Source organism: Hypanus sabinus, chromosome 30, assembly GCF_030144855.1.
Source record: "Hypanus sabinus isolate sHypSab1 chromosome 30, sHypSab1.hap1, whole genome shotgun sequence".
Taxonomy (NCBI): domain Eukaryota; kingdom Metazoa; phylum Chordata; class Chondrichthyes; order Myliobatiformes; family Dasyatidae; genus Hypanus; species Hypanus sabinus.
This window is the reverse complement of record NC_082735.1, coordinates 20,673,811-20,691,931: the sequence shown is the minus strand read 5'-3', so window position 1 is coordinate 20,691,931 and position 18,121 is coordinate 20,673,811. Positions and strand designations below refer to the sequence as shown.

General features: G+C 40.5%; 1 protein-coding gene across 1 annotated transcript in view; it reads right to left on the bottom strand.

The window, feature by feature from the left end:
* The window catches only part of LOC132383331 (CUB and sushi domain-containing protein 1-like), a 474,994-nt gene that overhangs the window by 382,266 nt on the left and 74,607 nt on the right, over positions 1-18,121 (bottom strand). The window contains exon 9 of the mRNA XM_059954233.1: positions 5,073-5,242. Within this exon, the coding sequence (XP_059810216.1) occupies positions 5,073-5,242 (170 nt within the window). The remainder of the gene's footprint in view (positions 1-5,072; positions 5,243-18,121) is intronic.

Sequence of the window (18,121 nt, the reverse complement as noted above, 5' to 3'; positions counted from 1 at the left end):
CTTATTATTATGATTAGGTACTTTGCTACTGTATGCTGCAGATGTAATATCGGTGTCTGTATAAGTAAACTGAACAAGCCCTAAGCTGACCAGAGGGCCCCAGGAAATCAGTAAATTGGAAAAATCTACCTTTAACTTTTTTCCCCATTTTGTTGCACTTTTGGGACCAGTGTGATTCCCAGAATTGAACAGCTGGACCCTTCAGCACATTGTGGGCAATCCTGACAATGTTACGTGCAGAGATTGCAGCCGTCTTGTCCTTGCCACTCGGGATCATGGCAGGTGTGTCAGAAACTTGGGCACTCTCCATGCCAACCATTGCACCCATGCAAATGTCGGCTGCGAAGAGTGGGGAGAATTCTGCAGGGGGGGGATTGACATACATTCCACAAACCTCAGTTGTCCTCTCCATGATCACACCAAGGTAATCACTCCCGTGCCCCGAGAGGCCACAAGCAGTGAAGCACTGGTGACAATGTGGTAAAAGATTGAAATTGTAATCACTGTGGCCACTGTGCTCCACCCTGCCTCCCCAGCACTGAGAACATCTTCAAAAGGCGATGCCTCAAAAAGGCGGTATCCATCTTTAAAGACCCCCCCCCCTCACCCAGGGCATGCCCTCTTCTCACTCTGCCACTAAGGATGACTAAGGAGCTTGAAGACAGAAACTCCGTTTCATGAATAGCTTCTTCCCTCCACCATCAGATTTCTGCATGGACAACCAACCCATGAACACTACTTCTTTTGTTTTCATATTTTGCTCCCTTTTTGCCCTACATAAATAAATTTCACGGCATATGCCAGTGACATTAAACTTAATTCTGACGGGGATGCAAAACTGCTGTCATTTGTCTGACACACAGAACTTTCCCTTGTTCAAGTTGATCAGTGATCATTCCAGCAAGCACAATGACAGAGTGAAACGTTGCTTCGCTGGCAGGCACATTTTAATTCACTTGTGGTTGACAACTTTACGTGAAGATTGGCCTTGGTTGACAGTAAGTTGAAAAATGCAGGTAATAGCTTCACCTTTTTCTACCAATTTCAGTCATAAATGAAAAAAAAAATGAGCATCTCACACATGCACACTAAGGTGAAAAACAATCATATGTGGCTTGTCCAATATACTCACTTATGGGAATTGAGCTGGATGTGGGCAAAGTTGTCTTAAAAATATGGACTACAATTTATGTGCACGTTTTAGAAATGAAAAGTTGCAAATGCATCCAATTTCTGGGCAATACAAAATTTCTAAAAATATTGATTAAAAGAAAAGAAACTTCATTTCACGTTATAGTTTCCATCAATTTTAATGCTACACCTTTCTGAATTACTTCATTCATTACAAAAATCAGATCAATTAATTTGATTTTGACTTTTTCAACGAACTGTTTCTGGCCATGAACCGATCAAATGACAGACAGTTTGTGAAAAAAATATTTTGAATACTATTGGTGATAATAAAAGGATGAAAATATTACACTTCTTTAGGTTGAAATATTTTTTTTCTTTGATCACAGAATTGGATAAATAGCTAACTGAACATTTCTAATGTTTGCTTTGACATAAAGAACAGATTTCTTCCCCCTGAATTAGACAACAAGCTACTATGGAAATAAAAAGAAACCTTGACAACTGACATATGTGTTTTAACATGCAGGGTTATGACACAGACTTCTTCTTAAGTATGTTGGTAGATGAAATAGGTGAACACACAATTGTTTGATTAGCATTACTCTCTTCATCACCATTAGGCTCCATAATGAGTCAATCTTTTGCCGGTGAAGTGATGATCTCCTCCTGTTAGACTGTTTGAGGTAACATTTTTTTAAATTCTTTTCTTACTTCTCTTCTAATATTTGTATATTAATATATCTGTGTACTTGTAATGCTACTGTGACACTGTAATTTCCTTTAGGATAAATAAAGTATCTATCAATCCAATGAGCACTCTTTAAAAGAAATCCAGATAAATAGCTGAATTCAAATTCCACATCAGGATTACCAATGTGGCAATTTAATCTCTATCCTATCATTGTACCAACTATTAAGTTATTTGCACTCAGTCACAAAACCTAGGACATGTAAAAAAAAGTAAAAGAGAGATTAAAGCATAAAAATTGACGTTTATAAAATAAAACATTAAAGCGACACATTTATTCAAACCAACTGACATCAATCTTAGAGATTCTGGAGATGCTCAAAATCTTGAGCTACACACACTTAAGTGCTGGAGGAACTCAGCAAGATGGCAGCAACTATGGATGGAAATAAATAGACATTTCAGGTCAAACCCCTTCATCAGTACTGCAACCAAATTGGGAAGAAACTAGAATAAGAAGGTGGGGGGATTGGAATCTGGCATGTGTTAGATGATGTCGACCCAACATTGATAAGGCGACCACTTTGTTGAAAACTTTTGTTCCATCCGCACTAACAGCAGGATTTCCTGATATCCACCCATTTCAATTTGCCTTCCTATTCCGACATGTCAGGCCATAGCTTCCTCTACTGTCTTGATGGAGCTACTCTCAAGTTGCAGGAGAAACATCTCATGTTCCATTTGAGTAACTTCCAACCCGATGGCATGAACTGATTTCTCCAAGCTCCAGTAACTTCTCTCCCGTACCCTTTTCACTTTGTCCATCCCCATTCTGTTTTCCCTCTTCTCGCCTTCTCTTCTCATCATCACCTCCCTCTGATGTCCCTCCTCCTTTCCTTTCCGGCATGGTCCACTGTCCTCTTCTATCAGATTCCTTCTTCAGCCCTTCATCTCTTACATCTATCACTTCCCAGCCTTTTACTTCACCACCCCTTGCCCACTCACCCACCTTCCCCCCCCTCACCTGGTTTCACCTATCACCTGCCAGCTTGTTCTCCATCCCCTCTTCCCTCCTTCTCTTTGTAGCTTCTTCCATCTTCCTTTCCAGCCTTGATGAAGAGTCTTGGCCTGAAACAGCAACTGTTTATTCCTCTCCATAGATAACTGACTTGCTGAGTTTCTCCAGTGTTTGGTGTTTGTTGCTTTAAGTCATATAACATAGTACCCTGACTAGTTTTTTTTTGTTTTAACCCATTGGATTGTAATACAGCCAATCTATTTATAACAGATTTCTGTAACCTTAGTCCAGGGATATCTCAACCTGAGAGCTGGGAATTGGGTAGAAATCTGCACAGTACCATTAGACTCTGAGATATCCACAGTTGTTGCAGTACTTAGTGGAAGTCTAGGTTTCAGCCTTTGCCCAGTAATCCCAAGTTGCTGTTCATTATATTTCAAAGCGGGAAGATCCTCCAAAATAAAAGATCTAGAGCATTTTCTGGCATCAAAGAGGAGATGAGACCTTCCATAGGTTAGCCATTATCATATTGAATGGCAAGGCAAGCTTAAAGGACCAGATGGCCTAACCTGTTCTTATATTTTTGGGTTCTTATGTTCTATGTCACGCTGTTGGAATGGAACAGTTGGAATTTTGTATTGGACATAACCTGTGAAAGACATATACCTTCTAAGACCGGGTGCAAAATGACTGTTAACCTTTCCTTCTCATAAATAAAATGTTTGCTATCAACCCAGAATACAAAATACATGCATTATCAGTTTCCAATGACCCCTTGAATTAAAAACAAAAAATACCCGCACTTCAGTAACCCATGAACTTTAATTGGGGTTAACACTTTCCACAGCTTCAGTGCACTTGCATCCACTGTGTAAACAACTTACATCCGTTGTCAACTGGAACCTTTAATGCAAAATGCACTGTACGTTACCCTAACAGGTAACCATAATAACCCAGGAAAAATATGTTTTAAGATATAATGATCTAGATTTCCTAGCCCTTAGTGACAGGATTGTAATCAGTCCAGACTTCAGAAGAAATCTGTTTAAAATAATGAAAGGACTGTGTGGGATGAATCTCCCCTCTTCTGAAGTGTTTAAGGAGGCAATTGGAAATTTGTGTATCTGAGAATAGCGATGGTAACACAATTACTGAACAGACTGTCAGATTGAATGGTCACAGCCCATTAAGAACAACTAAAAAGTCAAGATCATATAGATTGATTATTTTTACTATTTTAAATAATTTGTAAATGCATCTTTAAGGAAATGACAATTCAAACATATACAATTATACTTCATAACTTTTGATGTTGTTCAGGTGTAATTCTATCTCTGAAGACTTAAAAATTCAACTATGCATCATTTAACCACTTTCAAAGAATAATGTGTAAAAGTTAGGAGTTCATGCCAAGTTTCTGCTGCTGTTGTTTGCACTTTCAAGCCTTCAAGAGTACAGCTAATGGGAAGGGAGAGATTCATTAACAGGCATGGTCCAGATTCCCACCTTCACTTCACAAGAGCAGATGCAGTAAGTGTTGTCAGATATGTAAAGTGAAGGTGATTGCTGACTTTTTTTTTTGTTGTCCCTACCATTGAGAAGCCTGAGCTAATTCCTTACGATCTTCCCCATCTGCAAGGTTTCAAGAGAATCTAGTTCATAATTAGTAAAAATGTTTGCTCACTGCCTCTGGTTTCTGCCAAATCACCCACTGTTTTTTTTCTTCTTCTGTGGCTGAACATAACAAGTTGAATTTTTTTCCCCAAATTACTACCAGCTGGTTCTCTGCAACCCATTGCCCAGCTGCTACTTATTGAAGTACATCACTCCTACCTCCATATAGTTTCCTTACATTTGGCAACTTAAGAATCATAAGGCTTTTCTCCATTGGGCTCCCTGATATTTTGATTCAACTTGAAATCTGATAACATTTTAATATGAACTCCACATGTTTCGGTCTAAATGCTTCAGACAATCCCAGTTTAAAGGAGTCAAGTCATTCTGAAATAAAAACTCCGACATAAGCTGGTAATCTTAGTGTGTCTCCTCAAAAAAGGTCCATTCTTCACAGGGAATGTCAGACTACAAAGCAATAAATGACAATAGCCAGCAAAAAATATCAGCTGTCTCTGTACATAAACACAATAATGAAATGAAGCTCTGAACTGTTATTTTGGAACTTTATAGAGAGTGCTGAGGTTGTAACATTCTGGAGCACGGTGTTGCACTTACTTTTAGAACATCTCCCTGCTGGAGCTTGAATGTCCGGGCTTTCAATCGTATTCCTTTACCTGGTTGTGTTTGGATGGAATAAATACATTCGTGGTTGTTGCTGTAATTAGCTGGGTAATTGGGTGAAAGAAGAATGCCTTCATTTCCAGTCACAGTGGCTCCACATTCAGCTAAAACAAAAAATCAAAAGAAGCAATTTTGGAACTTAAGATCTGAGATTTTAATCTATTATCTTTGAATTGATACGAAAGAAACAGGAAAACAATGAGTAACTATTCCACTATTATTAAGATACCTTTTTCCCTTATCTGCAGTAATATGCAAAAGCCTTAGGCATATGTATATACAGCTAGGTCATCTAAGACATCAACGTGGAGTGGAGAATGTGTTTGCCAATCTGGCGGGGAGAAAGGATGACGGGAATTGCGAAGGTAGAGTGCTACGGAAGGGATGTCTGACAGGTGGCAGAGGAGGAGTGCCAGGGTTGCGGGTGATTAGGGATTGTGGTGTGGGTGCAGACACACCCAGACCTGAGACACCAGGCAAGGTCATTTGAATCTAAGCAATTGCTTTGTTGATCATTACAGAATGTCTCTCTTGCGCTTCCAGCTCCCTTTCCCTTTTCCCAACCATGATTCACTTCTCCCTATCCCCTTCCCACTCTCAGCCCACAATAGAGACCCATATCAGGATCAGGTTTATCGTCACTCACACATGTCATGCAATTTGATTTTTATTACAACAGCAGTACAGTGCAATAAATAAAATTACTACAGTACTGTGCAAAACTCTTAGGCACCCTAGCTACATATATATCTGCCTAAGACTTTTACATTGCACTGCAGGTCGATAACCTGAAATGCCACCATTGCATTTATGAAGTTGTCAGAAAAGTAGAATCCATTAAAGGAAAGTACAACATCAGGGTTGATTGTGGAACTTAGAATTAACTTGACTTGGCCTACTTAACGGAAAAACAGAATTAACCTACATGAAATGCTTCTTGAGTGGATTCTCAAATGCATCTCTGATGTAAGTACAGTATATGTGTCAGTAACTAGGTTCCAGCCACTTTATCTATTTCTTGAGTCTAACTGATGTTAACTTTAAATAAATCTAAGTAAGATGCATTACTGCAAAGTTCTGTGAGAAAAGTCAGAAACCAGACCCACAACGTGACTACTTAACTGCCCTGTCGTCATAAGAGATTCTGTCAGGCTATGTTTAAGGTTGCACATTGACTGTTTTGCCATGCTCTGTGAAGGCTGTATTGAAATTCAAGCATGTAAAATAGCTAAGAAAACCAGTTGGAAGCAACAAGGAATATGATATTTTCAATCAATTCAAGTTAATGACTACCGTTCCTACCAAGTGTAAAATTACTGTACATAGATATGGTTGCACAGTTTGTAATCACCTTAATTTCCTTCCAGTGAAAATCTGCCAGCTGAAATACTAACTCATGCATACTTCCAGAATTTTCTGTTTTTATTCAATGTTATTATTATAGTTTATAAGTAGTAACTCTTTTAACAAAGTTTTAAAATGTCTTGTTTTATGACAAGTGAGCCAGTCAAAAGGAACAAAGCGAATTGAGAGATTGGGACTAAAAAACCGTGATGCAGTATCTCACAACATTCAAAGGGGTTATCAATATGCCTTCAGTAGTGCGGCTATTTATTCTGTTCTGTGATCTATAACTTCATTCTCTGCAGGAGAGTTGTTTGACATGAATGAAAAATGGAGAGAGATACTTAACATGTGTCAAACAACAGTTAGCAATCTTCAACTGTGTGCAATTTGGTTACATCTATTTCATGACTTGTCTGAGTTTCCAGCGTTTTGGCTGTGTTGAGTTTGTGTATTGATTACCTCTGGGTATGAAGTGAGAATAGATGTGCGTGTGCGCAGAAGGCTGTATTTACTGATGGGACATATGGTAGGTAATGGTGGAAACAGGTCATCTTGAAGATGGAAGAGACAGTAACTGAAAGTGTCAGCTGATTGATAGAGGAGAAGCTAGCTGGCGGGAAGATAGATGATAGTGAAGTGGGAGAAGAATAAGTTTGACAACAGTCAGGAATAAAATAATTTGATAGTGCTGTGCTGCCCGTTGATGAAAGGGGTGAAATGTTATAATGGCAAAGACAATTTTGGGAGTGCAGGAGCTGGTCTAATTCAGCAATCTGTCTTCAGGCAGTCAGAGATTATATTTCACAGTGAGGCAGTCTGCATTAGTGAAAGAGGTATATGAGAACTGACAGTGGTGAAGATAGAGCAAAGCCACAAGCTGCTGACAGGATTTTGCAAATGGTATTGCAATCAAGAAGCTCAGATATACCTTCTACACTAACCACATCAATGCATATTTTAATATATTCCCTGCCAAGGATTGAACCTAATATGCTAGTTGATGAGCATCTTCATGCATTTAAAATATATGCTAATATATGCTAATATCCTTCTTGCATCCTCCAAGAGGACCACAGCCTCATGCCTCAATGACCCAGAGAGCTATGCTGTCTGGAGTCAAACTTTTATGCTTTGGCTCTTGGTAGAATCACCTATGCCAATCAGATCAAAGGGTAGAGGCCAGACGAAGAGTCATCCACCAGCTGTCCAGGTTTGAAGGTTCAGCTCAGGGCTAACAACCTTGACTAGCAAAATAAAATTATTACAGAAACAGCATTGACGAATACTTCCACATCTGAGTGTAACGGTATTCCTGAATTAGTAACTCTACAAATCTTTGGTAAGACCACACTTAGAATATTGTGTTCAATACTGGTCACCTCATTATACAAAGGATGTGGAAGCTATGGAGAGGGTGCAGAGGAGATTTACCAGGATGTTGCCTGGTTTGGAGAACAAGTCATATGAAGCAAGGTTAGCAGAGCTGGGACTTTTCTCTTTGGAGCGTAGAAGAATCTGAGGGGACTTGATAGAGGTCTACAAGATTATAAGAGGCATAGATAGGGTGGATAGTCAGTACCTGTTTCCCAGGGCACCAATAGCAAACACCAGAGAGCATGGGTACAAAATTAAGGGAGGGAGGTTTCGGGGAGACATCAGGGGTAAGTTTTTTTACACAGAGGGTTGTGAGTGCCTGGAATGACTTGCCAGGGATGGTGGTGGAGGCTAAAACTTTAGGGGTATTTAAGAGCCCCTTGGACAGGCAGATGGATGAAAGAAAAATGGAGGGTTATGGGGTAGTGTGGGTTTCGTACTTTTTTTAAGGGTTATATGGGTCGGCACAACAAGGAGGGCTGAAGGGCCTGTACTGTGCCATAGTGTTCTATGGTTCCCCAGCTGGGTCTTGCATGACTGACTGTAGCGAGAATTTAGAGGAAGCTTCTGACATGGTGAAGGAAGCCCTGAGCACCGCCTGCGATGGAGGACCTTAATTGCTTTCCTAAATGCCAGTGGCATTATGGGCAGTAAGTAAGTTCCCCTTGCATGTTTCCTGTATTAGTACACCTCAACCCTCCTCATGAACTCTCAAAGGTGTACAGTTCTGGAGCACTGAAACATCCACCATGTAATGCTGACCTTTTTATCCAACTCGACTTGGATAAGATACCAGAGAAGTGGGTGAGTACGTTTGCAGATGACACAAAGATTGGTGGACTTTTAAAGATTTTTATTTTTATTTCTTGGGGATAGTGCGCACTATCAAGCTTGGATCAAGCAGCATTTCCCTGATACATTCTTGGTGGCCTAAATCTTTAATTCCACGTCAATACCTGGCTCGCGTAGCGGCGAGCACAATGCTTTACGATACCAGCAAACCGAGTTCAATTCCTGCCACTGGAAGGAGTTTGTACTTGCTCCTTGTGACTACGTGGGTTTCCTGCAGGTGCTCAAGTTTCCTCCCACAATCCAAAGATGTACCATTTGGTAGGTTAATTGGTTATTGTAAATTGCACCGTGATTAGTTACGATTAAATTGGAGGATTGCTGGGCATTGCAGCTTGAGGGACCGGAAAGGCCTATTTCATGCTGTATCTGAATAATGAATCAATCAATCAATTAATTAATACATACATAAATAAATAGATAGATAGATAATTAAATAAATAAATTCCAAATATGCCAAATGGGTTAACCAATATTGAAAGGAAACTATGACAATATGAGCTATTTAAGTATGTAATAAAACATTAGTACACCTAATGAAGAATCAAAATATTAGTGACCACCACTTTAGAGTAAATGGCTATCACAGATTTGAAAAGTCAATTTACTTCTAAGGCCCTAAAAGAAAATTGTCAGAAATTTCTCCATAGTTTAGTAGTGTGCCATATCCATCTACATTGTGGCATGTGTCACCATGAGACCTCATAAATTTGACATACATACAGCTCTTGATGTTGTAAAAGTTGAGTAAGGGTTGAACTCTTTAATAAATAATTTGATATCACCACTATTTTTCATGTGCTTCTTATCAATTAAGAAGCAAAATCATTGCTGTTATCTATTTCCTACAGAACATTTGAATGCTAGAAACAATCTAGCATATACTGCCTCGATTTCGCTCCCCTTGTTTTTGGAATATGGATATGGTATTAAATGGCTAACAAGTTAAACACAGCCTAGAACTGTGCTGTACTTCCTGACTGCAATTATTTGAAAGCACACCAGAATCTGAAATTTCCCTGGATCCACTGGCCGCAATTGGCTCCACTGACTCCTGTCTCATCTTTGAATCAACCGCAGGATGGTCAGGGCTGAATGCAAGATTCCATTGAAATGGCGCACAGAACCTGTACCTGGTGTCTGTTGTTACAACCAGGAGTGGTAATGGGGACAAACTCCTGTTAAATGCTCCCAATGCCGTGTGCCTCAAGTAACCTCTGACAACTAAGTCCAGCTCCTGGCCTTCATGTGTGGCTCAGCTACTAAGCCTGGCAGAACCATTTCCACTGACTGGGTAAGGGGCAAAGGCGGGTTACTGGTGACTTGCCGCTTCGGGCAGATGGAGCTCATCAGCTGTGGTTGGCAGCTCATGCAGGATAAGGAGAACTCTGACCGCCAATCTTCAGCTGCCTTGTGGCTACACCCACTCAGAGGGTAGTCTTCGGGAATAAACTCCGAGGGAAAAATCCAGAGCTGGAGTCTCCACAGCAGTCCTGCATTGAGTTCCACGCCGACTGGCAACTCCTGCGTCGCCACCGGTGTCAAATGGTATCAAGGCTCTACCGCTCCTTTGGGTTCATCACATGCATGGAGAGGGACGGCTTGCTATGTGGGTAACATCTTGCTCTCCATATTGTATTGCCCAGGCTTGCATATCTGGGACACAACATCTATTGTCACCGCTGACTGACTGGGGCCTCACCGACTGTTTGTGAAACCTATATTAGCAAAAGGCAAATCTATTTCCTGTTTTATCTTTGCTTTAGCTTGCACTTTTAATCTCAACTGTTTTCTAACACTGAATATAAGATAACAGATTCTAGAGAATACAAAGCAGTAATTCGATTGAGTGGCTCTGACAGTACTGTAATGAATGAATAATTAGCAGCCATCAGCAGCTTTTCAGACTACATTGTGTTGGAATCAAGACTCATTATTGTTCCCCATTCAAAATGATTCCTTCCTTTCCATGGGGACATCAACACAAGCCATCCTTCCAAGTAGCCTGTGGTATAAAGCCTGTTCACCCTTTCACCTCAGAAAGGAACAAAGCGGACATGGGTTAAGAGTGAAGGGGGAAAAGTTTAAAGGGAACATTAGTGGGGGCTTCTTCACACAGAGAGTGGTGGGAGTGTGGAATGAGCTGACAGATGAAGGGGTAATTGCTTTTACATTTAAGAAAAACTTGGGCAGGTACATGGATGAGAGGTGTATGGAGGGATATGGTCCAGGGGCAGGTCAGTGGGACTAGGCAGAAAAATGGTTCGGCACATCTAAGGCCAAAAGGCCTGTTTCTGTGCTGTAACGTTCTATGGTTCTAAGAATTTGGTTTCAAAGTCAAATTTTGCACCTTCAATAAGGTCTCCTCCAAATCAATGCAAGCAGATTGAATCAAAGAAAACTATAAGGCCACCAAAAGAGTAACAAATATCAAGGATCTTAGATTTTCATCCATCATTGTTGCAAGCATTACATTTGTCCAATAGTGAACTTGCACTGAATACTAGCATTTACATTATAAAATTTTACACGGAACTCATCCATTTAAGTAAGAAAATGAATAATGAACTGTTTGTCTAGAAATTGCTGGAGTCTATAGGAAAGGAATGAGTGATCGAGCATCTTAAAAATGTGCTGTTATTTAGTGACAGCCAACTTTTAATGCACAACAAAACTGACAACTTCTTTTAAAGAGACATCCAATGTCAAGGACGCAGGAACAACTATGACTGCTAGTTAAAGGGAAGCTAAGGAGCATTTGGTGAAGTCCCTCATCCGAGAATATTTGCAAGGGCTGAGCCTTATAGGTTAATGAACAAATTATTGAACTGTGCAGCAAATTGACCAATAGGTAGGAGAAACAGAGGAGAGGTAATGGACAGGTAGTGAAAGATTTGTGTTCGGTTGCAGGTTTTTTATAAAGCCACAGCTGACCAGATAAAATTTCAAGTATACAAATTCATGAATGGAACATTAGGACATATTTTAGTCAGTGTAGCTTAAACATGAAACTAAAAGATGTTCAGAAGATTAATGTCTAAAGGTTCAAAGTTCAATATAAATTTATTATCAAATTACTATGCTACTTTGAGATTCATTTTCTTGCAGGCCTTTACATGAGAAAAGAAATACAATAGAATTTTAGGAAAAGCTATGCAGAAACTGTCAAAACTTGATAAATAACCAAGGTGCAAGGCATATTGCGGAAATAAAAATAATACTGAGAACATTAGTTGTAAGCAGTCATAGTCATAGACCACTACACAGAGAACCAGGCCTTTCAGCCCATCTAGTCTATGTTGAACTACTATTCTGCCTAGTCTCATTAACCTACAGCTGGACCATAGCATTCCATACCCTGTCCATCCATTTATTAATACCAATTTCTCTTAACTGTTGAAATCAATCCTGCATTCACCACTTCTGCCAATTTATCCCCGCATTTGGTTCGGCCAACAACAGTGGTGTCGTCAGCAGTAAATGTGGCATTGGAGCTATTGCTGGACACGTAACCATAAGCATAAATTGAGTAGAGCTTCTTTTAAGCATACAGCCCTGTGGTGGACCTGTGTTGATGTTGTGGCTATTCCATACGAAATGGGATTTGCCAGTGAGGAAATTGAGAATTCACTTACACAGGGAGATACCACCCTGGTCTTAGAGCTTAGTGATGAGTTTCAAGGGCATGATAATGTTGAAAGTCTGACAACTTGGTTTTAGACTAATTAACTAAGAGGTTATCTTAAAAGAATATCAGTGAACCATCTTAAGGCTGATTTATACTTGTACATCACATCAACGCCATAGGTATTGTATACCATATGCTGTACCTACACTGTACCCTACGCAGTAGGGTGACGTGCACCTCCCCAGAAAATTAACTCATGCGTCGTGGCGACACAAACCACAACAACTGTGATAGGTCCGCTAGTTAGCATCGCATTTCCGATTGCTTTTTCTCCGCCATGTCTGTAGGCTGTGTGTACACCGATGCGAAATAGATAAACCAAATCGTCAAATCTATCTGCAAAAAATGTTTGAAATGCATTTCCTTGTCCTCGTCTCTCATGAAGAAACTCAACGCCCCCACTGCCAACTAGCGTTCTGACACCCACCAACGTTACAGCAAAGAGCGACGCAGAAGTGAAAATCAGGGTTACGGGGTAGGGTGTGACGTGGCCCATACACACAAGTATAAATCAGCCTTTAGATAGTGAGAAGTTAGAACTTGAAAGCCCAGGTACAAAGATCTTTGAAATGCTAATGTCAGGTAATCAAATAAGCTAATAGAATTATGGCCTTTATATGTAAAATACAAACAGTAAAATTCATGCCAGAGGTGTACAAAACCCTGATTCAATAATACCCTGTACTTAATAACTCAGTTCCAGTCTTTGTACCTTAAGAAGCATAGATTGGCTTGGAGCACTTGAATCAAAAAGAGCTATTATCACTGGCATGTGTCATGAAATGCGTTAACTTAGCAGGAGGAGTTCAATGCAATGCATAATATATAAGAAAAAAAGTAAAACTAAATAAGTAAATCAATTACAGTATATGTATATTGAATAGATTAAAAATTGTGCACAAACAGTTTTAAAAAAGTGAGGCCATGTTCATGGGTTCAATGTCCATTTGGGAATCAGATAGCAGAGGGGAAGAAGCTGTTCCTGAATTGCCAAGTGTGTGCCTTCAGGACTCTGTGCCTCCTATTTGAGAAACAGTGAGAAAAGAGTATGCCCTGGGTGCTGGGGGTCCTTAATCATGGACGCTGCCTTTCTCAGACACTGCTCCTTAAAGATATCCAGGGTACTTTGTAGGCTGGTATCCAAGATGAAGCCGACTAAATTTACGACTCTCTGCAGCTTCTTTCGGTCCCCTCCATACCAGACAGTGATACAGCCTGTCAGAATGCTCTCCACAGTACATCAAGAGGTTTTCGAGTGTTTTTGCTTGCAGTTCAGATTTCCCAAAATGATATTGGACTCTATGCATTAGATCATGAATACAAATTAGAATCAGGTTTATTATAGCTGACATGTGTTGTGAAATTTGTTTTTCCGTGGCAACTGCAAGACTTAAAAATTACTTTAAGTTACAAACATAAATAAATTATACAAAACAATAAAATGTTCATGCGCCATTCAAAACTTTGATGGTTGAAAGGAAAAAACTGTTCCTAAAATGTTGAGTGTGGGTCATCAGGCACCTGCACCTCCTCCCTGATCTTAGTAACAAGAAGAAGTATGTCCTGAATGATGAAGATCCTTAATGGAAGATGCTACCTTCCTGAAGCAGCTTCTCTTAATGTTGTCCTCAATAGTGGGGAAGATTTACCTGGGATGGATATGGCTGAGTCTACAACCATCTGCACACTGGAGCCTTCATACCAGTCGGAACGGTCTCCGGAAGTTTTGCAAGGATCTTTGGTGACCTACCAAATCTACTCAAACTCCTGACGAAGTAGAGCCACTGGTGTGCCTTCTTCACAAACGTCAAAGTGCTGAACACAGGATCGACCCTCTGAGGTGTTGTCATACAGGAACCTGAAGCTCGTCATCCTTTCCACTGCTAACCTACAGTGACTTAAAGTGCCATTGACTGTTCCGTTAATGATAACGCATTGACAGGTGGACTGACTGGCTTCCATCAACGTACATATTTAGAAGAGCAGAGAGCTGCAAATACCGTAAATGAGCAGTCCATACAAAACTTCTATTAATACACTTTGCATTGAAGCATAACCCAAAAGTCATCATCTTTGAGATGTCACAATGGCAACAGCGAACAATGTTACCTCAGGTGATATCTTCCTGATGGTCTATGGAAATGCTTTGTTCACTTCTCCAATATCTGCTTTTTCTTTTAAATGTGGCTCTGCTACTGTTATAGCCTGAAATCTACAGTTTGAAGTTGTGCTTTCAGGCCGAATGAGTGTTCTATTCCTTTGGAGACGATTCCCAGCGGCGAGTGGCCTCGAGTCCAAGAAGACTAGAGATAGGGCACAAGCCCATTATCGACTCCATTTCTCTCTGACCTTGGCAATTAAAGCATACAGGAAGATTGAAATATTGAGGCACGTGCATAAGGCAGGCGAGAGTTCAGCACCATCTACCAGCCTCTCGCTTGCTGCTTTCAGAGGATGGTACTGAATTTCTGGGTCTGCGGTTTATGACTGGACTGTAGTTCAATTGGACTCTTTCAATTTGATGTTTTTTTATATTCTGTCTTTTCGCTCATTCTTTCTTGTTGCTGATTTGTTTGTTTTTTGCATGGGGTGTTACTGTTCTTGCTGCCATTTGCACAAATTGTTCTTTTGCGCGTGGAGGGGGTTGATGTTCTTGTTGCCTTTCACGCAATTAGTTTTTTTGCACGGGGGGGGGGGGGTTGATCTTTTTCATTGAATGGTTTCCCAGGTTTTTTTTGATTTGTGGCTGTCCGGAGAAGAACTTGAATTGTTTTGTGCTATTCTTAGGTATGACAATAAACTGCTGGTCATCCTGACATAGGTTATGCAAGTGGCATTATCGGCAAAAAAAAACTGTTCAATGGTGAAGTCTACAGATGAGCATCATTGAGTTTGCCGTATTAAAATGCATATTGTCAGTTTTCAGTATAATGTTAAGCTGTTACAAGCAGCAACAGCAGCCCCAAAAGGCAATACTATGACACAAGTGACACTCTTTAGGGAGAGGGGCGTATTCCTACTGTATTGTTGGAACCCACAATGATGGGCATTATGGTGGTGCAGCCAGTAGAGCTGGGTTCAGTCCTGAGGTGCAGTGTTCTCTATGTGGAGTTTTCACTTTCTCTCTCTGTCACCACATGGGTTTCTTTTGAGTGCTCTGGATTCTACCTAAATACTATAGACATGTGGGTTGGTAGTTTAATTGACCACTGCCAGTTGTATTTAGCTGGCAGAATTAGGGGATATTAGTGTGTGAACAGGGTTGCTGTGCAAAACAACAGAGACATGATGGGCTAAGTGGAGTCCTTCCTTTTTATAAGAAGGCTCGGGAAGAGGTGGGACTGTTCTCCCAGGGAGCTAAAGCATGCTGGTGAAGAACAGTGCCTGAAAGAGGAATATATTTTGTTCAAGAGTGTTAGAAAAAACTTGCAAGACTACATGTAGATACTCTTGTCGGAAAGCTGCCAGTGATACGTAAGTGTAACCTCCTGATGGCAAGTTATTTAGGAACTGCATTGCAGGAAAATGCCCATGACCACTCCACTTGCTCCTGTTGTCTGAAATAGTACATATTGACTCCTCTTCTTGAGAATAGAATTTATGTGACCCCCCCCCCCCCCCCCCCGGCCAACTGCGTGATATGGCAGAGATCAAAGGAGGTAGCATATATTTACCTGAAGCTAAGTCATATGACCCTAATCTCTATGCTTAAACAGAGTCAAGACACTCAAACACGAGCACAAGAGATTCAACAGCTGCAAAAAATTCAAAGCAACACACAGACACACACGGAATGCTGGAGGAACTCAGCAAGCCAGGCAGCATCTGTGGAGGGGAATAAACACCTCATATTCCATCTGGGCAGCCTCCACTTTGATGGTATGGACATCAATTTCTTCAAATAACCATTCTGGTTATCCTCTCACCCCTTCTCTTCTCCTTACCTGCCCGTCACTTCTGTCTGGTTCCCTTCTCCGTCTGTTTTTCCCATGGATCACTGTCCTCTTATATCAGATTCCTCCTTTAGTCCTTTATCTCTTCTACCTATCCCTCCCAGCTTTTTATTTTGTCACCCTTCCCCCCCCCACCCAGCTTCCCACTCACAGGGTCTCACCTGTCAGCTACCGGCTTGAATTTCCTCCACTCCCTCCACCCCAACCTTCTTATCCTGGCTCTGCTTTCCTTCCCTTCCAGTCCTGATGAAGTATCTCAGCCTAAAACGTTGACTGTTTATTCCCTTTCAAAGGCGTTTATTATGCTTCATTCGAGCTTACAGAGCTCACGTAAGTAAAATAACGAGGTTTGATTGCTGACGTTCGGGGTAAGCAGGTTAGCAGATCTGGTCATTGGAAAAAATGGGAAATAACAACAGTCGTTGTGTAGATTAGTGGGTTTGAAGTTTCCCATCCAGATAAAGTTTGCATGCTGTGCTACATTTGGACAGTTTTATGCTGGAGAAGATCATCTTGGGAGAATGAATGTCCTAACCAAAATAGAGCAAAAGTTTCTGAACAGGCACCAGGAGTATCAGAAATTGCTCTTTGCCAGGTTAAACATATATTCAACAGCAGAACACTGCATTTAGTTTAAGTTGACTGGACTGCAACCCTACAGTGATTATATTCCAAGCAGTACAAAATTTTTTGAGCACCGGAGAGAGCAGTAAATTTACTTTCCTTTCATCAAAACTTTAATGTGCTATAAACATTTCCAGCAATTTTATAATAGGGCTTGACAGGGTAGATGCAGGGAAGATATTTCCCCAGGCTGGAGTGTCTGGAACCAGCAATCAAACCTTCAAAAAGAAAAACAAGTTGACTATTTAGGATAGAGATGAGAAGAGATTTATTCACTCAAGGGTCATGAACTTTTAGTACCCTTCTACTCCAGAGGACTATGGACACAAACTCAACAAGCTGTGACTGTGACGGATAAATTTTTGGATATCAAGAAAATCAAGGGATATGGTGCCAGTTTAACAAAATGTCACATACATATTAAATGATGAAGCAATTGCAGGAGTTTAAGTCTGAGTGGCCATGGCTGGCTTTCGTTTCCGCCAAAACCTAGTAGCTAACTATTGGCAGTAATCTCATTTCAGTTCCAGCACAACAGAGTTACTACAGCATATAGAATATTATAGACGAGGAGGAATTTCTTCAGCCAGAGAGTAGTGAATCTGTGGAATCTGTTGCCACAAGCAGCTGTGGAGGACAAATCATTTGGTATACTTGAGGCAGAGGTTGATAGATTTTTGATCAGTCGGGGCATGAAGGGATACAAGGAGAAGGCAGCAGATGGAGGCTGAGAGGGAAACAGAATTGGCCATGATGAAATGGTGGAACAGACTCAATGGGCCACATGGTCTACTTTTGCTCCTATATCTTATGGTCTTAAATTGGAAATATGAAGTATGAATAAACAATCTAAGAAATACTCAGTAGCTCAGGTATGTATGTGGAGACAGAAATACGGTTAAGAGTTTAAGGATGATAACATTTTGTGAGAAATTAAATGCATTTAATAATAATGGTCTGAACACTTAATTCTGCAATTATGGTAAACATTAAATAGGCACTTTTTTTCCAAAAATGTCTAGTAGTGCAGCAGAATGCTTACTTATAATTGGACAAAATAGTTAACACCAAAGAGTGGTGCAGTCTAAATTACTGACACAAGAAAATTTGTTATATTATTGCCCATCATTTAGGCAATTCAAGGCTTC